Source organism: Ciconia boyciana, chromosome 8 (assembly GCF_034638445.1).
Source record: "Ciconia boyciana chromosome 8, ASM3463844v1, whole genome shotgun sequence".
In the NCBI taxonomy this organism is placed as follows: Eukaryota; Metazoa; Chordata; class Aves; order Ciconiiformes; family Ciconiidae; genus Ciconia; species Ciconia boyciana.
In genome coordinates this window covers 40,845,106-40,871,284 of record NC_132941.1, presented here as the reverse complement: position 1 = coordinate 40,871,284, position 26,179 = coordinate 40,845,106, and the positions used below count along the sequence as shown (strand labels likewise).

The 26,179-nt window shown below is 34.0% G+C and overlaps 1 protein-coding gene across 13 annotated transcripts in view; it reads right to left on the bottom strand.

Annotated features, from left to right (window-relative positions):
• The window catches only part of KCNMA1 (potassium calcium-activated channel subfamily M alpha 1), a 526,598-nt gene that overhangs the window by 146,747 nt on the left and 353,672 nt on the right, over positions 1-26,179 (bottom strand). For 10 of the 13 annotated variants that reach the window (XM_072871308.1, XM_072871302.1, XM_072871307.1 and 7 more), the window contains 7 exons: positions 24,975-25,050; positions 23,096-23,266; positions 21,342-21,433; positions 6,839-6,949; positions 4,785-4,890; positions 3,284-3,366; positions 901-970 (listed from right to left, as the gene is read on the bottom strand). In XM_072871308.1, coding sequence (XP_072727409.1) covers positions 901-970; positions 3,284-3,366; positions 4,785-4,890; positions 6,839-6,949; positions 21,342-21,433; positions 23,096-23,266; positions 24,975-25,050 — 709 coding nt within the window. Of the gene's footprint in view, positions 1-900; positions 971-3,283; positions 3,367-4,784; positions 4,891-6,838; positions 6,950-21,151; positions 21,244-21,341; positions 21,434-23,095; positions 23,267-24,974; positions 25,051-26,179 lie in introns of all 13 variants that reach the window. The other 3 variants (XM_072871315.1, XM_072871304.1, XM_072871313.1) reach the window with 1 other exon arrangement.

The window sequence follows — 26,179 nt, the reverse complement described above, 5'->3', positions numbered from 1 at the left end:
GTACAGGAAGAGGACATCACAAGCAACAGTAATTGCTTTTGTTCTAGCCAAAGGTTACAGGTATAAGAAGTTGTTAGCAATCAAACCTTCTGAGTACCAGGATTATCGTATTTCATTGAATGAAGGTCTACCCAGCCAAGCTTTTTCTCCAACACTGGGCAGTGGTTGATGCTTTTAGAAATAATAAAAGAAGTGGGTCACATATGAGTAGTCTGTCCTCTGATATATTCTTCCTAGTCCTGTTAATCAGCAGTTTATGGACTTCCTCACCTCAGGATTGAATGAATTGACTTCACTGTGTTTAAAGGCCAGGGATTTACCCTTTCCAAAGCGGATTTATAATTTTGATCTCCACAATATTTTTAGGAACAAATTCCACAACTAAATTATGTTTTCTATGAAAAAACACTTACTTATATTTATTTTGTACCTGCTACTTGACAATTTCAGGTCTACATTGTCATGCAAGAAACACAAAATCACGACAAATCTCCAATAAGACAATAATTCTATGCATTTTTTTTTAAGTATCCACAAAGAACTGACTTCAGATGACTTGCCTAGAGGCCACCAATTCATCTTGGATAGCTCTAGTGTAATAACATGAGCAAAACTTACAGAAGCTGAGTGGTTAAAAGCTCATCTGGAATCAATAGCAACTATGAACATTGTAGTTTGAGAATTAGACCCTAGGCAATTAATAAATGTCAGAGGATTTTGATAAGGTCCCTTGCATATATAAATAAAACTGAATTACCTTATAACTGGATTACATGACAAGGCTTATTAGGATGTTTTTGTTTGGAAAGAAAAATACTATTAGTGGAATAGAAAAATTGTGTATGAGTGAATGCAATCTAGAAAAAAACTCGGGAGAGACACTGTTGGTTGCCACGTTACCTTATTGTGATACTGCAACATCTGAGTGATAATTCTTATCTTCGGATGATAATTCTTTATTGAAATAACTCTAAAAAATAAAAGAAAAAACAAAATAACTTTTAGCTGGTGGGATATTTGGATAATGTATCTCAATACCTTTAGTTTACTGTGTTGTCAAGGCCTACAATTCAAACTGTACCCTCATTCATCTGTCTGTAAAGCATACCGATTGAAGTTAGACCTATGCAATATTTACATCTAGTCAAATTCAGTTAATAACCATCAGCTAATACTAGAGAACAACAAGCTTCAGGAATTATTCAGTTGAAGGGTTTACTTTTATGGAATTTGCAGAAAGAGAGACTTGTTTTAGCAGCTCTGTTCAGACACTGTACTCATTCTCTTAAGCAAATAATACGCTTACAATTATTATGTCATCTTCAGTGATTATCTTCATGTCTTTGAATCAACATAATAGATCACGTTTTCCAATGATAAATGTCTGAAAAGAATTGCTTCCTTTCTGCCCCACCACATATTATTTACAGTTGCTAGACATTCATCATATTTAAACACCTTGAATAATGATTTTGTTTGACATAAATCCACATGCAAATTCATCTTAATTTTTATGTATTATTCCAAAGCTCATTATTGAAACTGATATTTGAACTCTGAATTTATGAAATATGGGCTACTTCCATAATCTGCAGCTTGACTGCATACTTAATTATTTAATGAGCCTAAGATATACTCAACTGTGTACAGATTAAAAGTGGCTGGAAATAAAACTGTTTGAAAAATGAGTGGATTGATAACATGTTATGAAGAGAGGAACATACAATTTAAAAATTAAAAAAGAATTGAGCAAAATTAAAGAGAGAAACAGGCCAAAAAAGTCAGTTCTGTATATACAAACAAAAGGTAGAAAAAGAAGATAAAACAATCAAAACAAAAGATAATCTGAATTATTATGGAATCACCAGTCTCATAAGACTCTGAATGCCATAACTATTTACATTGGTGTTTTGTAGGAAGTAATGCTGGTCTGGCTTGCGCCTTGAAGCATATCAGAGCTATAGCATGAAACAGATAAAAAAAAGTTGTATGCATGATTTTAATTTATGTTATCTTTTGGCAGGAGAAAACAAGTCATCCTTCTAATTTTCCATTTCTTACAGAATTATTTAATTAAACATTCAATTTTGTTGAATTAAATTCATTTAAATGTGAGAAAACACAAGAGAATTCCACTCTCAAAATAATACTTTTGGCATTTTATTATATTAAATGTATTAAATCTATTAAGAATACACTAATCTGCAACTGGAAGATTTGTAATGTATTTATGCAATTAATGTCAAAATAAAGTTTCTTGCACTGAAACTCAAAAGCATGTTTGGAAAATGAAATTAGGCATATTTAAGCCCTGCACCTTCCACAGACAGCCAGATCTCTTCCACCCAGTGAACTTCTTCCAGAGGAGTAATTTTATTAATTTTTTTTTTTTCTCCCCTTCCTTCAATTCACAGCATGCAAACATCTGACAGGCCAGTAAAATTGGTTCATAACACTGCCCAATTCTGTGTTAGAGAATTTGTAACAAATCATTGACATTTTAATTTTAAAAAGGAGAGACTGGTCTCATTAAAACTAGGGTTATATGAACAAAACACAAAAAATGGAATGACTTAGCTTTTTTGTAACTCTAGCTGCCATCTACTGACTGACTATTTCATCTTCCTTCAGAGGACATGAGAAAGAAAGCAGGAAAAGATCTGGTGATCTTTAATGTGGTGAGTGCCTTGTCAATCAAAATAAGCAACGTTTGGTCTTCAGTGTAAAAAAGGAGGATGGAGGTAGGAGACCACTGTATCGTTACCATCATAAAGTGTATACCTTGTTTTCCCCCAAGCAGCGTAATTACTTGTAGAAGCAGATATACAAAGGAGCAATGAGATATGAAGTGACTAAGGGTCCTCCTGTCCCATCGTTAACATCAGCCCATGCAGTACATGCACTCATGTAACATATTGTTGCAACAACATAACTGCGTTCCTTTTCCTCTCATTTCTGTTGGGACTGCATTCAGCTATGAATACTTAAACCCTAGGTCCTGAAAAATGACTAAGAGTACCAAAGCTTGTGCTCCAAGTGTCTCTTCTGACACACTCTTTCTAAAGCAGCTAAATTAAAACAGTTTAGGCAGGAATTTAGGGTATCCTCATCTCTGAACTTTTGAGACAATCTTGTAATTTGTCCCCTAAAAAAAAATCCTGCAATGTTCTTCAAGTACAACAGATCCGCAATAAAGCTCTGTGTGGCTATAGCCTATGTAGACACCCGAGGTTAGCTAATTGGAGTTAAGAACCAAAAACCTATTAAAAACTGATGAGTTTACCTCATAATATTGGAGGCATCTTCAGCATCTGGGTCAGCGCAGTATTTATTGGCAAGGATTAGGCACGCATCTGCTGACTCTATCTGAGACACCAAAGAAAAAGCAAACATAAATAGCAACCTCTCTTTCCAGCTCTTCTTTCATCACTAAGTATTAGGGAATCCAACATGGCCATCATGAGTGTGAATGTCAGTTCTTAATACTGCTAATCAGAAACATTACAAGGCTAATGTGAGTTAATGTGAATGATGATAACAGCTCTCATACACACATAACAATTTCTTGAAACTTGCTTATGATGCTCAGACCAGGTCAGTAGTTCAATTATTGACTCTTACGTTGTATCAGCTGAGGCATGAAGGTGTTAATGGACATATCTTTTGTAACCAGATACTGAAATTTAGACCCCTAAATCCACAGGAAGTTCCTGTTATATCAGTACAGTGCTCCCACAAGTCCTGCAGCTTTGTTTGGGAATTTAAGTACCTTCCTATTAGAGACAGGAAGAGGCAGCTGAACTTAGGATTTAGAATCTGAGCACCAGTTTTAGAAAGCATGAGGAGGAGAACTGATTGGTTCACAGGACCTCTATGTTCACACAAACCTTAGCTCTATTTAACTCAAAGCAGATGACAAAAGCATTTTACAGTGTATACAACCAAATACCAACACAAAGAAGGGTGGAATACAGAACACAAAATACCAACACACAATTTTATGGTCATACTTAGAACATTTTGTTCTGATGAACTGAAACAGTGTGTGTTGGGCTACAAAAAGTTAAGCAACTTCTGCAGCCAAAATGGACAAAAGACGTAATTAATACTCCAGAAAGTGTTAACATTGCACTAAAATATTTGTGGCTTAAGTAGCTGGTTTACATTCCATTAAAAAAAAAAAAAGAAAAAGAAAAAGAAACATAAAACAGTTAATGCTGTATCTGACAGCTTGCCATCTTTTTTTTTTTTCATTTAAGCTTCATGCTTTGCTTTAAGAGTACAAAATAATTTACCGTAGAGAATTCTAGACAATAAAACCATCTCATTTTAGCTACCAAAAATCTTAAATTGTATTTTTTTTCCAGGATTCTAGACAATAGAAAAAGGGTTTGACAGGTGAAAAATTATTTTCTAATCGTTCTGATGAAGGTAAGACAATAGCATTTTAAGCAATTACTGTAAGACAATGTTCTATTATATCAAACATTAATGTAAAATAGACTCTTGAACTAAACCCCAGTGAAAAATTCATAAAGAGTTCAGTGGAATGGCAGACAATGTATCTTAAGTCACAGTGTTACTGTAGCTTTGAAGATCTAAAGATACAGGGAAAACAAGGTTTATAAGGACAGATGTTATAATTTGTTAGGCCAGCTAATAAAGATGGAAAAACAGTCTTTTGAGGTTACATGAAGATGAGCTTTACTGTTTTTTTCCAAATAATGCCATGAGTACTTTAAAACAAGTCAATTAGCAGGAGAACAGAACAACAGAGCTGTTACCTTAACTCTCGCCAGGTCATGGGGATTAAGGACTGAACCCTGATAAAATTCCACCTGAGTGAAGTGTCGTTTAAAAAGAGCTTCCAGCTCAAGGTTAGGGGAGATACTGCATTGGGAAGAGGAAGAAAACACAAGAGCAAATGACAAGTCAGGTTCCATAACTGCTCCATTTCCTTCATTTATAAACCAACCCATTTATTTATTTTAGGTATTCAGACTTCTGCTGATGCTTTTGCTGTGGTGTGGAAACAGTGGGCAGTACTTAAAAGACAAATACTATACTGCTTTCACTTCCTTACTTCTGTCTACAGAGCTTCTGGCCCACTTCATTGTGCTACTCTGCACGGGCATCATTTGTCAGTTTCTCACAGACGTGAATCCAGAAGAATTGATGCAAACATTTGAAAACATGCTCACACAGCATTCTCCACAGAAATTGTCTAGTAAGACAATCACCCTCTGCATGTCCCCACCATTCTCAAAACAGCTGATTGCATCAAATAGAAGAGCTTAAGACAAAATCACTAAAAGCTGCAAAAGGAACCCTATAGGCACCCTGTGGCCTGTATGAGCTACAATTAAAACAAACATAATTATGCTGTGACTTTCTGTCTTATTTCATTTTGCCATCAACAAAAAAAAAAGTAAATGGATCACAATCTATTATATAATGTGGCACCAGCCTTGCAAATACCTTTTCTGATGCCACTCATTAAAACAGAAGGGATTTAATAGCTACATAGTAAGTGCATGAGATCTTTGTCATGCTGGATGCTAAATGTAGTAAGAAAATAAAACAGATACATGCAAACACTTGTCTGTGAAGGTACGAAAGAAAGCAGGCACAAACAAGTAGCCAGGTGCTAAACTCCCTCCATGTACATATACAGTTTCCCGATTCCTATCACCATATATTTTCACTGTGGAATTCTGGATCTCTGCTTTCCTCTGCCAGTCAATTCTTATTATTACTTAGAGAGGGGAAACAAGCAAGCAAACAATGCAGTTACTTGAGGATATCATCTTTAGTTCAGTTTGAAAGGACTAGATAAACAAAATGTGTAAGTTCTGCCGATGCTTAGTTTTTCAGCTTCCTTTGTTGAATCATCATAAATGATTATTTAACTTTTTAATCTTTTTCTTTGACAAGAAGAAAAGCACAGAACTTGCTGCTAAATGCAAAAATATTACTCATTCATAGCTTGCAACACTTCTAAACAGATGCCATTTCGGAGCAGAAAAGACCTTTCATGCTGTCTCTCTCTCTCTAGCACATGGCTATTCCTAGCAGCTTCTCCCATAGGCATACCTATTTGGTGCTGTATTACATGTAATGCAGAGCCTGCAACAAACAGCAACCCCCTTAAGACACCTTTCCAAGTCCCACATCAGAAAAATGCAAGAGATTATGTGTGTGTAGGTATGTATATACGGGTAAAAGAGCAGTACTAGTTATCACCATGACAAGCATATATTTTCTATCTTCACTATAGCTGTAAAATATTGTATCACATTTATAGTAAAACTACATCTGCACCTACATCTTTCTTTTTATTAACAGTTTGCAATATGAAATAAACATTTTTTCCTAGTGAAATCAAAGGTGAAAATGTGTTTTCAGATAGCAAAAGTTCATATGACATACTCATATGACAATGAGTATTTTTCACTGATTTTACTGATTTTACCCATTTCAGTAGTTTCACTAGAAATATTTGCCACTAAAAAAAATTCTCACATCTATTTATTAGTATTTCAATATTTTTTATTTCATAATTCCATTCCCACTTCAACTATGTGTTTAGCTATCTACCCCACAATTGACATGATTGGGTCTGAAGCCTGCTTGAAACACCTATATACTTAGCAATGGGTTATAAAACAATTGTAGAAAACAACTTTTTTCAAAATACATTGTTAACAAAAGTAATTGCAAACATTCATTTTATGGTTATTTGGAGCTTGAAAGATCCCCTATCTTCCCAAAAAAGATACGGCCTAACTTAATGAGTTTTAGTAACAGATTATAAGACTAATCTTGAAAGATTACTCACTTATGCAGAAAGACGATTTCTACGTTGACATCATCCCTATCCTTGTGCAGGAAGTCCTTCAGGAAGTTGGACACACTTTCAAGTGTTATGTGACCACAGACAACTATGTGCCTGTTACAGAAAAATCAGAGTTAATCTTGCAAAGAAGATAAAACAAGCAAGCAAGAAAGCAAAGAAGAAAATTATAATTTATTGGCCAAAAAAGAGTATTAGTCTCTTCCTTGATGTTTCTCTAGATCCTATTCCATGAAGTCGGAGAAGGAAAACATAAATTCCAAACGGTGCTTTGCAATTGCAAATACACATACACTCTCACTTGCAAAGACTACTATTAACGAATCATTTGGCCAAGTTGTATTACACATTTAACAATAAGTGGCATCATTTATACATATCTTTATACACTGTATTAACCAGTCCCTTTCAAAGTCATATTTCTTTATTTTACACATCTTTCTCCACATCTTTCCTCACCTACTGAGATTTACTGTTTAAATTTTTGGTTTATGACATAATGAGACAGCAAATCTCCCTAAAATGATTCGATATTTTTCCATGGTTGAAAGCAGACACTTATGCCAATGAAGGCAGTGCAAAGCTCGCCAATTATACGCCATAAGCAGTAAAAAATAAATCTTTTTCCTACCATAACTCCTACAAGGAGAGTACTTTACAATAAGATATCATTATTTATGCACCATTGCAATAGATTGCTTAGAAAATCAAAGTTTGCATGGACCGTGATGTCACAAAGGTTTCTACTGCTCCACGTTTCCATTAATAGATGTATCTGACCATGTAAGATGGAAGCACACTATATACCTACATACACATTCTTGAATTCTACATCTTAAATTCTGAGAGGCTGAAGAAAAGGCCTAGGAAATTGCACTCTTCCTGACTTAAAGGATCTTTGCTCCTTTATTATTGTAAAGCACAGTCTAAACATTTGTGATTAGAATATCCTGCATCGTCTCACAACTTCCTTCATGGAATAAACTCAACCCCAGCTTCCATTACTGTCATGGGTTTATGACAGATGGTGATTTTGATATACCTATTGCTAACATTTCCAATTACCACATTGCTCACAGAGGTCAGGAAGAGGGACAAGGTGGTATAGATACAATTGCTGAACTAACAGAAAGTCAACTTCATTACAGTCATATAGTCTATGCACAAACGCTACAAACACACAACTTCGCAAACTTATTTGGCAGTTGAACTGCCAAATGTGAAGCAAAGTAATTCCAAGGGTAAGAAGCAGACTGTCCAAGTCTCACCTACTTCATAATTGTTCTGTGGAAAACTCAATAACGTAGAAACCCCATTAGCTGGAAACAACAACAAATAGGTGGCAGCAATGATTACTTATGTAATGGGCTATAATAGGAGTCTGTTCTTGCTTCATAGTTTGATGCTTGATGAAATGTGTGTGAAAAGTGCATAGAACTTATTGGAAAAGGGATAATTATGCAGAATAAAGAATAAATCAGTAATATGCATCATGCAAGTGAATATCACCATCATGTACTGTTACTTTTGCAGTGGTTCAGATGGTCACTAGAAAAGCAAAACACAATAAACTATTGTACCAGTCCAGCACACCTTATAATATTGTTCTACTATTACCACTTTTTTAAATAGCGTAGCACAGAGTTTTAAAGCTTTATGTAGATATATGATAAACTCAAACACTCATTGCATGAGTTCGTAGTGACATCACCAGGACTCAGATGTAATTTTAGAAATAGCAGCAGTCAAAAACTTCAATGGTTTCTTTCTTTTTAACGGGCAAGGAATATATGTTTATATGAGACTCTAATTGTGCTGGTTTGTATTTAACATAGGACTCAATACTATGAACTTCTATTGCTGAACTAGCTATCCAGAGTGTCTGCTTTAGCTTCAGTAAAATTTTGCTCAATTTTAACCTAAGTTTTTGGTGTAGTAGATGTACAGGGCACTGAGTTCTCAGACTGTAAACACTTAAAAACACAAAAATCCCTGTGTTAAAGCTTTCCTGTTTTATGAGGTGGTAAAGCACAATATCAGAAAACAAGACATAAAATATATGAGCTCATCCTTTTTTGGTGCAAGGTGTCCTTAAGAGGTTTCCTCTGGGATCTTTGCAGCTTGGCAGAATTTGCAGCAGCCTCTGTACTGGATAAAACCATGCCTATATTCCCCCCTTCAGAAGCACTCTTCCTCAGTTTCCCAAGTGGTCAATTGCCTGAGCTGCCAGCACTGTGTGCATGTGTTATTGCACTCACAGTTAGGTCAGGATAATAACCTTCAACACAGAAGGGTAAAATATGATTTCAAGCACTAAGCTTCACTCCCCACCAAATGGATGAAACTCCATCTAATATATAAATGTAAATGGAAAACCTCAAGAAAGTTCAGATTCTGAAGAGATGTTTAAAACCTGAGTAGTTTACTAGATCTAAATTCTGAACAGACTGTGTTTAATACACGACATTACACTAACATATTGGGAAGTTCTAGCTGTCTAGTGGTATTCCGCACTTTTCTTGAGTGTAAACCCATCTAGCATCAAAAAACTGCAAAGGCCCAAGAAAATTATAAATAGCAGCTAAAAATATTCATTTGGATTCCTTATACTGTCTGTGAACATTTTCTAAGATGACTAATTTTAAACTATGGGTATTATTTTCTTCAAATGTTTCCATCTATTACTAATTAAGAAATTGAACTTTCCATTTGCATAGTTGATGCAGAATAGAAATAATTCCTTTTTGTAGGCAACTGCTTTGTACAGATCCTGCGCTGTTAGCTTTAGCAGGTTCTCTTCCTGAATGCTCTTGTGCTACACTGCATTCCTGTGCAGAAAATTTACTTCCTTCCTGGGAGATTTCACTTCATATGGGTTCTTTTCTGTCATTAATTAGAGTCCACATTTTAAAAATATGGGTAAGCTGAAGAGACGAACTACAAGCCAGATAGAGTGTGCAACCCAAATTACTCTATTGCAGAATAAATTTTCATAGGATTATAAGATCACAAGATAATTCAGGTTGGAAAATACCTCCAGAGGTTACCTACTCCAAAAACCTCCCGCTAAAAGCAGATGCATTTGGTACAATAATTCAATCCTGTTATAATTCTTATTCAGTAGGGTTTCACAACAATCTGCTCCAGTGAAAAGAAAACATTTGGATGTCAAATACTCTTTCATTTGAGCATCAGGACCAATTCTTTTGGAAGTGTTAGAAGGCATCTGCACCATGGTTTCATTTTAAGCAGTCTGATTTGGGGCTGGACATGACCTATTCTTCTCTTCTTTGCTGTTCTTATATAGTGCAAGTCAGTGTCCTGAGCAGTGATTGCAACAAAACCTCCTGTTTTTCAAACAATGTTTTCCGATGAGATATTTGCATTAATTTTTGGTTGAAAACTCCCACCAAAAAATCTCCTTTTAACATAAATTATATTTTTGCTTAGAAGTAGAAGAAATTGAAAACAGATTTCCTACTTGCCCAGAGAGAGTTATTAGGTACATTATTTAAGAAAACTTGGAGAGCTTATATTGTTCCAATCTGTCCCGTATATGATTTGAAGATTTATAACTTCCTCTGTTCCAATAACCATTCCCTTTCCCATGTACCAGCCATTTTTTTCCACACACTGAGAGTTTAAGTAAAGCCAACATACTGGATATCTTTTGCTTTCAGCTAGAGCTGGTTGGTAAGAAAATACTGTGTTAATAATTTTGGGTCAACAGAAATGTCTAACCTCTGCATTAAGCTTTTGTCTGTGAAAGACCTCAAGAGTAACACAGTATTCAGCTAAATTATTACGATTTCAATTTTTTTTTTTCTTTAAAAAACAAATTTAGAAATTCCCTTACAATACTGCAAAGCACGATTCAGGAATTTAGACATTTTTATTGCTGATAAATATTCAGGAGGACTAAGGTTTCTGTTAAGTAGTAATTGTCATTGGTAACGTATCAGAGGTGAAACCAGTTTAATAGACCAATGGGAATCCACATTACATGATTGTGATGCTGCAAAAAGAATATTTTACAGAGAATCAAAAGCTTATCAGGAGCCATATTGTATCAACCAATAAAGCCAGACTAATCCATTCTCTCCCATATGTACTTATCATTCTCAAAATTAATTACAGTGACCAAATATGAAAAATTAGTACAGTTCTACATAGTTGATTTCAACTGTTTCTACATAGTTGAAATTCTCTACAGTACCTAATTTTTTTCCAATCAAGTATTGACATAATGATACATTTGCTAAAAATACACTAGCTTCTTATAAAGTAAACAAAAATGGTGAAAAAAGGTCCAAAGCTACCACAGATACAAACAGTTTCAGGAAGAAAAAAATGAAATAAGCAAAAGCTAAAACATCTAGAATTCTGACATGAGGTAATTGAGAACATACACTTAATCCATGTAAATAGCACTGTAAATGAAAACAGATCCACTGTGAATAGGATTCTTCAAAAAGGATCTTTGCATGGTTCTTCCTAACAGAGGACACAATACGAAAGGCAAATCTTTTGCCTGTTTATTTTGAAAGAAATTATATCCATTTTATTGGAACAAGTATAAAGAACTTGAAAAAACTCACTCTAACTAGTCTGTCATAATAAATCAAAGATAATAAATACAAAATTCTATTCAGCATTCAGTTGAATACATGGTGTTCACTTGTCAAGTAACTAAATGAAGTGTGGCGCATATTGATCTAGATGTCTCTATAAAACTGTAATATTTATATCAAATACACATGCTCAAAACTCTCTATGGTCTTTCTGCTTAGTGTTCTCATCATGCCTTCATCTATTGACCATCTAAATTCTTTCTTTGTATATCAGTAGCAGGCTGCTGTGGTTGAAGTAAACAGGTTCTTGTAAAGTCTAACTGGTTTTCCTCAACAAAGGATGGGTCTCAGTCACTTTTTCTCATTAAGAAAAGTCAATAAATGTCAACAAAGACTGTACATGTGGTCTTCTTGTTTATTTATTAGTGTTATGCATTCTTTAAATATACCAGTTTACAATACATTTCTAGCTGCTTATGCTTTTTATGATTTACCTAACTCAAGATTCTATTAATTCAGTTCAATTAAGTGAAAACTTTATGCATGTGCTTATGTGTGTGTCTCATTCAGTTAAACACATGCCTTATTTTAATATAAACTCCCCTCTCAGATTAATACAGATAAAGTAATAGGTGCTGTACAGTCATGATTTCATGTTTTTCTCTTTTTTCACAGAAGACTTGAACCCAAGGATGATCCTCTAAGGACCACTTATTTAGCTAATGCATATAGTGAGCCAGAACAATATGTTGCAATATTTTAAGCATAAAAAAACAACTTGCCTATGTATTGCATATATGACAAAAGCAAAGACTGAGAACAACTCATCTAGAACGGACACTTCTGGACCAAAAAAAAAGACATACCAGGTTGGTTTTTAAAAAAATAACTCTAGCAGGTATGAAACTAAAAAGTGTTACTCCCAGACTTGCCTTTTTGTATTAGTCATTCATATCTGTGAAGACAGAGCACAAAATACTCTGAAATCAAGACATGATTTTTTTTAAAAAAATCAACTGTAAGCTATTTTCTCACTCTGGTTCTCAAATCGGGCTCTAGAAATCTTCTAGTACAAAGGAGACAAGTCAAACATATTGAAGGATATAGCAAATTGTCTGTCAAGTGTGTAACACCCCAGCACCTTTATTTTAACATTTGTTCTCCTTCAGCTGTTTGTTAGAAAGTAGATTTTCATTATTCTCTTTACTCCTGAAGGACTAAAAATTTCAAAAGTGTTGAAGTTACTGAGAAGCCAAAAGCACTGACTTTCAAATATGTATCAACATTACATATATAAAAGAATATGACTACACTGTGGAGATGTGATTGCAGTATGTGAGAACATGTCTGAGGTACATTCAATTTCTGTAAATTTGACCTGATAGGTTCAGCTGCCAACTATTTAGGAACCAGAGTGAACTCGTGCAGCCTGTACTGAAGCTGCTGTGATTAATTCTGAGAGAAACTATCTGTTCTTTCCAATAGGTTCCATGGTCTTTGGAATCCCTCTTATGTTGTAAGTAAAGAAAAAGGAATTTGTTAATACCAGAAAACACTCAAAGAGCTACATTCAGTATATGGTATACAGTACAGGTCAGTGGAACAGCACTGGATCATACATCAGATTAACATAAATGGGAAATCATTCATGTCAGGCATTTGAAAGTTACCTCTGATGCAGATATTAATTTACTTTGTGATCAATATAAGTATGTAAAATTAAGAATCAAGAAGGAATAATTTCAAATTCTGTTAAACATAAAATTGGTAATGTGTGACAAACATACAGTCACACACAAGACCCTAATTAATTGTGAATTATTACAGCTATGAAACTATATCGAGTGCACTTACACAAATCCAGGTTTCAGTATTGCACCATGAATATCGGTGGCGTGTCACTGGCAACCTTTGAATATTAGAAATTGTTTCTGAAGCGCATAGAAATAGTACAGAGGAATTCACTTACACAGGTCCTCAAATATTTTATGCCCATCTAAGTGCGATTTCTACTAGAGAACAGGCTGACAGAGTGCATTTCAGATTCTTTAATCCTGGATAAATAGCACACTCCTTTGTTTAAACTGCATATTAGAGCTTCCATCTAAGTCTGTTTGCAGTACCATGCTATCATAAGTGATTCACTGTGAGCTGCTTTGTTTATTTCAACTTTCTTGCTCAGTTACAGCTAAATGAGTTTATCTTACATTTTTATGATCTAAGGAATTGTGGAATGCTTGTCTATAAAGCAAGTTAAGAAATAAAAGTTAATATTCTTTGCTTGATGCATACCTCTGAAACTGCAATAATAAGAAGAAAGCACAGTGATTTGTTTCTTCCAGGGTCTGGATTAGTTTAAGAGGCTTCCACTCTAGATTTAAGTAAAGGATGAATATTCATCCTTTCATTCAGTCTTGATGGTAATATTATCTAGACTATTTCTGCTTTCATAAAAAATACCACAACATTTAGACACAATACAGCTATATCATCATAAGAAATAAGTTAATAATTTTGTACAAATAGAAGTAAAAACTGCTAAATGCTATGGCATGCACAAGGAGTCCATGCTAGAAAGCCTACAGTAAAATGCAGGAGTAAACCACATCTCTAGCATTAGTATCTCAGTTGCAAACAGACCTTAATATACTGTTCTAATCCTTCCAAACCCCGGGCTTCCTTCTTGTACTATTCTGTGCAGCAGATATCACACACCCAAGATGCTCTGTTATTACTTTTGAAATCAATTGAAAATATTTTCCCTTAAATAAATTACTTTCTATGTTCCCATCATTACTCATTTTCAAATTGCCTTACGCATTTTTAAATGCCCAATGAGTCAAAAAATCATTAAATCCTTTGTAAGCAATGCCGGCATTAGCAAAGGCTTTAAGATTTTTGAGCATTTGATTCATGACCAGAGCCAATGCATTTCTTTCATAGAAATCACTGCAAAATGTCATGACTAATTTTCTGCAACAAAACCTGAGTGAAAACAAAAAGTCATAATTCACTAAAACTTGCTCATCAATTCACCACTTCTGCAATCTCACATTGCACTCCCTGAAATGTCCACACTTAAAGTCATGGCCTGTATATTTTGTAGAATATGGTAGATCAGCAGATTTATAAACAAGATTCAGTCTTTCTTGGGTCAAAATTTGAACACCAACAACTGCTATTTTGAGGCCAAACTCAAAAGTTTTTTAAAGTTTAGGCAGAGAGAAGGAAAAGTTGAAATTTTTACAATTTTAACTAGAAACATAAAATTAGTGCTTTTATTGTAGGAATGGAACATGATTTGAGACCTAGAATACACATTTTTAAAAGTCATAATATCGTTACATGTTACTTCCCACATTTCCTTTCTTGCTTTCATAAGAATGGATATAGTTTAATAAGCATGCAAAATTGAAAAAAAAAAAAAGTTTGTCCTATTAGTTGTATCTGTCAATCTATTTAACACTCATCAGATTTTCTTTATCACTAAGTGAGACTTCATTTGAAACAGGGGGATTAGAAGAATGGCTAGCAGATGGGAAATAGAGACACCCCTGGGGATCATAATGCAATCCATGTCACATTCTCTTATTACATTCTCATCCCACTGGAAAATAATATCTTACATATTGTATCAAATTATTTAATATAATAATCTAATGTCACTTTCTTTGGAGCTATGCCTCTCATTACTGCAGCAAATGGACCTTTGCCAAAGTATCTGGATAAGCCTTAAAAATTTTTTTTTTAATTTTTAATCAAATTCAAATGTCTAATGAGTCCAAGATGGCTTGTCAACTTAAATTATCTGTTTGTCTTTCTGTTTACCATATCTATCTGTCTACAGTTTTTATTTTTCTGTGAAGTTTAGTTATTGAATCCCATGTTTCCTTCTGGAAGGAATCTCTAACAGATGATTCTTCCCGTTGATATGTTGATGATTTGCTAATTTATGGCTTGTAAATTTAAGAAATCTGAAGAAATCTCTGGGAAGCAGAGCAGATCATGAGAGAAGAGAAAAAAGAGGTTTTAATAGCTTATACAGTAAAGAACTGTGATTTCATTAAAATACAATTTTTAATCATGTATTAACTACAGCAATGCCTCTGGATCATTTTTTTAAAATCTTTTGAAAATTTAACAAAGTTTAGCATAAATATTTACTATTGGGACAAGCAGTTTATATATACACATCCATGTATATAAAATAATAACAATCCCTCTCTCTCCCAGTATCTATTCATGTGAACCTGTGTTCTGCTTGCTGCCCTCATAGTTTCCACTGGATTTGACAGCAGTTTTGCATGAAAAAGGCAAAAAATTTGGTCCATGGAATTAAAAGTCAGTAATTCAATGTAGAGGAAAGACTGAAAAAAGTCATTAAGTTAACCAGTCTCTCTTTCAGTCCATCAGTTTACAAATGTTCTTTCCATATGGTTTCTAGAGCTTTGTGCAGGCTGATTTATAATAAGCTAATGTCTTCAACTGGAAAATATTTCACAGAATTAAAATCCAGTCTGATCATACAAACACATGAATACAGAAATGAAACAACTGAATAAGAACAATCTTGATTCTCAAGTAAATCAGTAAATGCAGAATAAAAGGTTAATTATAAATTAGTAGAGGTAAAAAAAAAATCTGGATCTTTAACCAAATCTCAGACCAGACCTGAGTAATATGAACATTATAAATAAATAAATAAATAGACAAACCTTGGGTTTTTTTGTTTTTGCTTAAAAGAAATAACACAGATGATCTTGTAAGTCCTATTTTGGCTAGGACTGAATGTGTAAGTTCCAAATATCACAAAAAGAGTGCAACAGCAGAATTCTACTTATCCAAACCCAAGAATTTATTGAAGAAAACCCCTGTCTCATAAGACTTAAAGCCTGAACTTTATAGTTAAGAGGTTAGTTGGAGCACTTCAGAGAATCATCCAAAGCCAAAGTGATCACTGCCTCTTCCAGCCTTCCAGAGCTATGCATGCGTGAGCTACCCTGTAGGCTTATTGCTACAGCCTAAAAACAATAGTCTATCAGCTATGGTGATAGAATGGCAGATACCTTTTGATCCTTCTATGGTATTTCACTTTAAAAATATCACTTTACAATGATCCCTTGAATACGAACTCATGAGTTCTACAGATAGGATACAGAAAGAGCTCAAACAGAGTAAGTCAAATCAAAAGCCTTAAAAAGAAAAGAGCTAAATGTAGACAGGGTGTAGGGAACCAGCTGCTGGTCTCAAAATTATTAAGAAAAATGGCTAAGAGAAAATATTATTAATTCTCAAGCTATATACCATTTCAGTTTGTAACATGAAAAAAATGTCAAACAAAAAAGCATATACTTCCCCTTTTTATATATATAAAATTCTCTATTATTTTCTAATCTAATCTATAGACTTTTTATAATACTGTAATAAAAGGTCGTATTTTTTTCGTTCTCCACCCAACTACATTACATCTAGCTTTTATCTCCAGTATTTGTATCCAGTATTTTGTCATTACAAACTACTTTATCTGTTCATCATGATACTAGTTTGACACTAATTTACTTTATGAAATTACCTGAATACAACTTCTTTCAAGTATATGCTTTCATTAGTTATTTCGTAGGGATCCAGTAAGCTTCACAATGTTTTAGTGATATATGTTCTATATAATATTGCAGATATTTTTCTGTGTAATGACATAATGCTTGGTGATGAAGCAATTAATAAGAGTTAACCTTCATTATAAATTTGTCTACTTTGCATTTTAAAAGCATTTCTCATCTTCAGAAAGCATAAACTTGACTCCATTAAATGTCACAAAAACTCTGTCAGGTAGTTATTAGTCTGTTAATAATAAAAATATGCCAACTGCTCTACAGAGAAATTAAGTTACATTGTTACCTGCTTCTACAGAAATCAGCAGAATGTTGGCTAATATATAAATAATATTATGTGCTATACCTGCTTTGCAAAAAGTATTTCCCAAAACATAAAATCATGTACTACAGAATTAATCCAGGGAAACGCACAGGAAGGACAAACAGTAGTAACTGAATTGCTCATGTGAAAGAACAGAAAAACTATGTAGGACTCCATGTGGAAAATATTGGAAGCCACATCACTGTTATCCTAAGATACCTCTAAGCAGTACTAGAAAATGATACTTTTTACAGTTCTGATTACTTCTCATGCCTGAATTTTATTTCCCAGTTACATCTTAGTTATATATATATATATTTAATATCAACTATTTTCTGTCTTTGTAACTACAGTCTAGTTTTCTCTGAATCATTTGTATTTAGTGGTAACTATAGCAAGAAGCAATTGTTTGCTTGTTCTGAGTATAACTAAACTAAGACAACTATTTTTTTCTTGTCTACTGACCATCTGATTCTGGTGTATCAGGGCACATAGTAAAAACATTACAGAGTCTTTTGATGAGCTGATCTGTAAACAGTAGCAAAACAGCTGTTTAGCAGTAATCTCATTACCTATGGAGCAGATCTCATTGCTTACAAATCTGAAATTCAAGACAAGGATTGTTACTTTTTTTGGTAACTTCTTGATTTTTTTTTGCACTAGGTTTGTAATTATGCCAAAGTAATTACCCTACTTGTCATTAAATGTGTATGTTTGGTCTCGGTCACATTTTGTATAGATATATTAGTATGCATTTTGATATATATGCAACAGTGAGTACTGTTGTTTATTTAACAGGTGAAACTTGTCAAGGACTATAATAAAATTCCTGTCTTCTAGACCTGTCGAAGTCTCACTACAGGAGTATATTACAAAGCAGAGATTATAAATTACATTTAAAATTTAAAATTCCTTGTGGACTTTTGTAACAAAACTATCTAGTATCTAGTAAATTTAACCAGTGATAATTGCATACTGCCTACGAACTACTTCTGTTTCCAAACTCTGTATGTATGTGTCTCATCTAAGAAAGAAGTAAGCTTCTTTATTGTGCAAAATGATTCCTATATAGTTTATGAGTCCTTTGGGGACTTTATTGGCTGAAAAGCAAAATGAAATGTGAGATCAAACTTGCTGGTGTGTTGGTTGTTTCTCTTCTTTAGTAAGCGGAGTTTGTAGAAAGAATTTTTATGCATACATTCTAGCTGCTTCGATAGTTACAGTTCTACAGCAAGGCTCTCCTTAGTATTAAAGTGATGTAGTGCAATCCTCAAAACATACATAATCATATGTTAAGTTTAACTTCCCACCTAAATGTTTAATAATCATATAGAAGCATGTTATTCCACAGACATAGTTCATGAAGCAACATGTATAAACATATATATAAATGCTACAAAGCAGATTCCACGTATTTATTTATTTTGGAGAAAGTTAAAAAGTACACACATTTGCTATTTTAAGAGCTGAAACTACATCTTTCAACAAAATTTAGCTGCTGTCGTTTTGTACATGCATTTAATTTTATCTAGAAACTTTCTGACGTTAGGAATAGAACAACCGTAGTTTCTCATTATGTTTGCTGCCAGAATCTATGCTTGGTTGCTCAACTAAAGACCTTATATTGCTAATTACTACCACATGCCTATATCCCAAGCAAAGGAAAACTTATTGGTACTGACAATCCATTCTCTCAACACTGAATTCCAAATGAAAACTTAAATTTTGGCCAAACATAACATTTCATCAGTCTTGTTCTACTGACTGCAAAAGCAACATCAAACAAGGGGTGCTAATGGCTTTTTGCTGTGCAGTTCCCAAGCTTAGATTCTCTGATGAAAAGACCCACATGAGCAAAGGACGTCTTTAAACTACTTAGTAATTAATAATTGAACCAGCAAACAATGCATAAAGTAAATCGAACAGTTTGTATGCTGATGACAGAGCTGAGTTTCAAATGACAAGTTATATGGGCAGTAGAGATCAGCAGAGAAAGCACTGACAACAGAGTGAGCTAAAACCAAACAGATAGTGCATATAAATAAAAAGTGAAAAAAAAAAAAATTAAGCACGCCCCAAAGCTAGCAGAAGCCTGTAATCTGGAGTTGAGCTTTTCAGGATGTGGGGTTCTGACTGAAGATCAGGTCCAAATTTAGAGATGTCTGAGCAATGCTGGGTACTAGTGACAATGTAGAAGGGGAGAGACTAAACCTCTATATGTAAAATAGTTTCTAACCATATTCCCCTCTGCTGTAACTCCTTTGGAGCCTCAAAAACAGAGGGGTAAGTTCTGTGTTTGAAAAAGTTCTCTCTTCGAGAAACCAAGTATGAATACAAATATACAACTGAGTAGGCCTCTGCCACAAATAAACATTTTTGGAAATTAATGATACTACTCTATCTCAGTAATAAATTAAGGCATTTTGTTAGTCTGGATAAGTGAATTATGATGCAAGTTTCCAACATTAGTGTTTACAGTAAAAAAAAACTTCAGACATTTGAGGGTATCTCAGAAAATGAAAGTATTGAAGTTTTCAATTGTATCATCTAATTGCTTGAGTATTATTGAACATACAATAGTGTAAGTGGTAAAGTAAAGAAAAAACTTTGATTTATCTACCCAGTGACATAAACCAGTACTCTAGAATTAGCTCTGTGGGACATTTACAGTCTTTCTGCTCCACAGAGAGGAGAAACAACTTGATAAAACCATCATCCACATTTATAAAATTATGCAGGTGTGATTATTTGAAAGGAATAAAGTAAAAAACATATCTTCTTAAAGTAAGCAGAGGGACAATTAATTAGATGCGTTGCTTGCAATACCTTCTTTATGTTATATGGAAAGGATTCTATATGACTAGTCTTTTAGGGCAAATATATATCTACCAGTGAATATCACAATGATATGTAATAAAACAAAAGATGGCAACACTAAAGGTGATATAGAGGAGAAACTACTATATCGCCAAGTACACCTAGTTCATTAAAGGCTATATCCCAGCAGGTCTAGATGCTGGGAATGCCAGAAAGAGCTGGTTTTAACTTGGTCAAAAAAACAAGCAGGCTTTCAATAGAAATGTAATGAGCTAATGTGATCCAATAGAATTTAACTTTTGCTACCAGGTAAAGATAGTATTTTTTACGGGTTTGGTTTTTTTCCCATACTATATTGATACTAAGGCTACTACTTGCTCTTCTTAGGATAGGTTTTATATGGTGTGTTGAAGAGAATCATGTTAAAATCCATGGTCATAGATCCTAAAATCACGAGTGTTTGCAATATTCATATGAAGTCAATAGGAGCTGCATGAGATCTGAATCTGCTGTTTGAACAATGAGAAACAGCACTATCAGACTTCTGACATAGTCAGTCTAATGGAATAACCCGATCAACATAAATCTCGTATTTTGCACTCCAGTAAACCCAAGTTTTCTAAAGAACTGAGTTGTTTGAAAAGCATGTGAATTATCAGTTATGTAGTTAAGAGATGACCACATGATAATCTGATGCCCAAAACTGTGAAGTGACAAGTCAGCCTTGTTCCAGAAGCTAACTGCATATGCAACAGCAGCATCTTTTACAAGATATGTCAGTCTAGTCTTAGTGGTATCCAGGTTCTCTTGAAGTAGGGACAAAATGTTGTCACTTGTACCATAGCATAGCCCAGGTCTCTAATTATAGTGTGACAACTCTCCAGTGGTAACATCTGATGTCAAGGAATACAGCCTTATAAGCTGTGAGTCAGCTATTACCACCTTCAGGGGCTCTTTAAAGTCACACAACCACACCTGGTCTTTTTTGACTTACTTTCTGCCTCGGGTTGAGTTAAAAGTCCCGCCGTATTTCTTCCGATTAAGGATGAGAGCAGCAATTTCTGGCACGTAGCGAGCAAACATTGCCTACATGCATGAAACAAAAACACAAAAAAAAAAAAGAAAATGGCATGCAGAGAGTGTTCTACTGCAGCAGAGGCAGCAGAGCCTCTTGGGATACTTACTTTCTTCCACTAACCGCACTATAGGAACCACCATATTTCTTGCGGTTTCCTATTAACTCTATGATTTCAGGGACGTAGCTGGCAAACATGGCCTAAGAAGAAGATAGGAGACAGAAGAAAAGACTAAAAAGAGAGGCCAAAGAAAGGGGGATGATGAATATTTTCAGAAGATATATATCTTTAAGATCTGAAAATGCAAAAGAATTAGATCTATGAAGTTGTTTAAAAAGAAAATTTAAAAAATGTAAAAGTTCTTATCACACAAAACAAGAGGGCTCAATGTAAAAGTTGGTCTTGGAGAAGGTGCACACCTTATAAATTAAGAAAATGGTCAAAAGAGGAAAAATAGGCATACAAAACAAAACAAGAACAAAATTAATTCAAACTGGTATCTAATCATAAAATACAGTTATGTCTAATTCTTCCTGAAGAGGGGAGGGGAAAAAAAACTATCCAAGCTCCACTGCAAAAACCAAAAACCAGTATTATCATTACTGTTACATTTTTATTTTAAAAGACAGACTTTTTTCCCCCATGATTAGGATTCAAAAAAAGACAAAAACAAGATGGAATCAGGGGTTATTCCCCCTGTCAAGAAACAAAAAGGTCAACCCCCATCCCCAAAAATTTTTTCCAAAAGTTTATGTTTTTAAAAGGATCGGAATAACACATGATAGAAAAAAGGTTTTGAGGAGAAAATAAAAATTATTCTGCCATGTTTTGTCCAACAAACATCTTCCTTGTGGCTGGATACTTCGAAGAGCTACTGCCAGTTGACACGGTCTTTGTCTTCGTATGTCAATAAACATAGATGGGAATGCATATATTTATGCTCATATATATACTCATATATATGTATCTGTATGTGTCTCATATATGGCATTCATAACATTAGTTATATACATATCACCTCTGTAAGATGTATGTATGTATGTGTGAAATCAATATATGACAGTAAAGTAACAATATACATATGTATGTATGTGCACAATATATATAGTGAGTCATCCATAAAGCACTTACCTTGTACAGTGTAAATAGTAAAATAAACCTTGCTGGTTTAGAGAATAACATTGCAACAGGACCTATAATATTACTAACACTGATAAGTAATAGAAAAGTTGACATAAGACAATTAGTAACTTCGGTGCTATGTACATACAGGACAAAGAACATGAGAATTTGCTGATATAAAAGGATACTCATTATGGCCATGTGATAAATTGTGAGTTAAAATTGTGCTACATGACATGAAAGGATGTTTGAAATTAAAGAGAATGTGGTTTGCCATCATCTGGACCAGGCAAGCTGCTCTTTAAGGCAGTCCAAAGCCACAGTGTTTGTTGGAATTCTGGGAAGGAACACAGAAGGATGGGTAGGACTTCTGAAACCGCAAAGTGCCTTTCAGTATCAATAGCAGCCTCAAAAAATGCACTACAGTCAGTCACTAAAAAGTAAAGGACTACAAATACATTATAAGTTGAAATATTAAGGCACTTCATGTATTAGCACGCTTTACTCATTTAAATGGATTAGAAAAATTCTAACTCTACTAAACTGGACTAATTTGACAAGCTCTGACAAAATATTTATCTATAGAAAAAAAAATAGGGTGTATTAAACATATTTAAAAGTTTTATAACTAATTTTAATTCACTAAACCAGATATTATTATTTCTTTAATTATGGCATTGAGATATACAGGATCAAGTATTAAGGTAACTGGAATAATAATAATAAAAAAGAGTTTTTACCAGTCCCCCAAGGATGAAGAAGACCATGAAAAGGCGACCAAGGGTTGTTTTTGCATAAACATCTCCATAGCCAACAGTGGACATTGTAACCATCAGTAAATAAACACATTCCCAATATGTTAGCGGTTGATTATTTTGGAAATTTTCCCATGGATCCCCTGAGTTCTCCACCTAAAATGTATAACAAAACATATAATGAATAGAGTTGTACCACAAATTAACTCTACTGATATACGTGTATGCGTGCGTATATCTATATGTTATTTGGCATATAATACAAACTCTGGATCCTTTCCTGTGATTTATTTTGAAGAAATAAGACCAATTATAGCATTACAGTTAGCCAATATTCATAGCCTTGCCACTCATACTGTTTATGGAAAGCATCTTTTCCATTCACCACTAAATAATATAACTTATTAATGCAGCTAGGTAAGTTCATTTTATAGCAATTTGTTCAGAACTTTTTCAGAGTGAATCTTACTTGTAATGCAATTATACTTCTTAATGTTTCTGTTTTAAAGCATTATGTAGCTATTAAAGGCATTAGTGACACATTAAGTTTAGTGAAACACTATCACTTTTCCAAGAAGCCAGCTACTGTATGTGACAAAGTTATAAATTTATCAGTGGGAAAGGAGCATGCCCTCTAAAATTTGTTCCACAGTAAAAAGTTTGAAGTTTGAGGATACCTACAGTAGAATAGAGAAACTTATGCTGAAAAGCAAAAAACCAAACCAAACCAAACCACAAAATCCAAGCCCTAGAAAATAATATTCCGTCCCTCCTGATGTAATTTTAAAAAGCGCTTTTTTTGATTCAAAAATAGAAAAAGCTAATGTTTTTATGATAAAAATGCTATATTTGCCCAGAGGAGTGTAAAAATGTGGTCATACGTGAATGAGAAGTATATAATGAATGAATACATCCAAAATTTTGGTGCATCTTTATAAGAGTGAAAATTAAATTACTATCTGGTATAACAAGAAGATAAACATTCTGTATTTAATCTTATATAGCTGGATGCAGCTCAAGGTAATTCACGTGAAGTCCATTAAATTGCTCTGGACTAACACCAATACCATTAAATTAAAACTTTAGTCCAAAACCATTTCTGAATAACTTATTACTATTAGCACCTTGAAAATTTCCTGTTTCTAAGTTGATCATAAAATGTATTTAAAAGACAAACACTTAACCATATTTAATTATATTTACCAAACAAATCAGTAAAAGCTATGAGTTTAAAATGTTTAAAATACACAATAGATATATACCTATCGCATATATGCATATTGACTTTATGAACTCATATATACCTCTACACTATCTTACATTTTTCAGGTATTAAGTGCAGAATAAAAATCTATTACAAAAATCTATGTTATCAGTGACTGAAAGCTACACCAAAAAATTTGAAATTTAAAAACAAAAGAGAAGGAAATAATCCTTAAAAAACTGCTACCCGGAATGTTAGCAGTCCCATTACTTCTCGTGGAAATACAGAACTGCTTTCTTCTGGCACAACCACTGATTTCCCAGGACCTCAGTGTCATTTCAGCTCTGCCAACCCCTTCCAGGAAGCACACGGGTAGTTATTTAGGAAACATTGCCACCTACTGGTAAATTGTAATAATTCAAGAAGTTGCATCAGTTCAAGTCCATATTTTATTGCTGAGGTTAATGATGTATTACTTACGATTCAGAATTAGTTTTGAGTAGAAGCCTAAAATTAGGGAAGCTGTGATGTCTTTTTTTATTGGACTCTATAGATATGTTAAGGGATTATCCAGAGCAAGGCAATTTCAGGTAATAAAGTAGCTCAGAGAGCAGATGATCCATGAGAAAAAGTCAATGAAGTATTTTCAAATATACTTACCAAATGTATGAACCCAGCTGCTGTCAGCCACGTGCTGATAAATATAGAGCACAGATTCACTAGCTTGATGGAATTACTGAAAATAAACAAAACCCAACAAGAAATAGGAACTGAGACTGGAATTTATCACACATTTTTAATATGTATCTGTATACAACTGCATACTTTAGAGTGAAAGAATCTGATGATGATTTCTGAAGAGATGCAGGCTCCCTAAAAAACTTAATCAAAAGCCTATGCTATTATTTTGTCTTTGCAGAGTTCACATTTGCATAATTTGGATCACTTGAAAGAAAAATTCCAATGAATTTGAGAGCAGAAAGACAAATGGAAACCTTAGCTACATCTGTACTCATAATCAAACAAACGGAAATAAATAATGCTTCTTCACAAATAATTTGGTTGCCCCTCAGTACACTCACCTTCTCATTTTTCAGTGCTATACACCTCACAAATTATTTACATGTAAATATTCTGCTACCCTGGAATATGTCCATGCAGGTCCAATGAATTAAACTGAGCAATGCCAATTAACGTTAGCTGCTGAACACTGCATTTATACATACAATTGACTGATGTTTTTTGAATTATTTTTCATTAGCTTGTATGCTGCTTCTATATTAATTGTGCTTTTGACCCCAGACCTGTGGCAGCTTTAAAAATTAAAAGCAAGAGGATGTTTTTGTTGCACACTCACCACTTGCTAACACTTGGATACATGACCACAGGGCAAGACTATTTCCCTACAGTTATAGCAAACAATTAATGAACTATTGCAGCCAATCTGTAAATGTCATGCTGCTTTTGTGAAAAAGTTATGATTCCCAAATTAAATAACTTGGGTATTTTACGCTTCCTGTGTAAAGTCCTAAGTAATTTTCATATTATTCTGCTTGCATGAACTCCTATGGACTTCTTTGTGGAAATTCCTATGGAGCTAGATTATTTCATACTTCACATTTACATTTTTCTAAAATAAACAAACAAACAAACAAACAAATAAATAAATAAATTTGAAACCTACCAGTCAAACCCTGCAAACTCTTTTTAGTCCCACTGAATAGTATGTTCCCTATTGTAGCCAGAAGTTATATTTTGAAGCAAGGACCTCTCTCAGTTCAGCAGGAAAATACCATACTTAAAAGTTTGTGGAAGAAATATAAGTAAAGCTCGCTCGCTCGCACCCTCCCTCTCTTCTTTCAAAA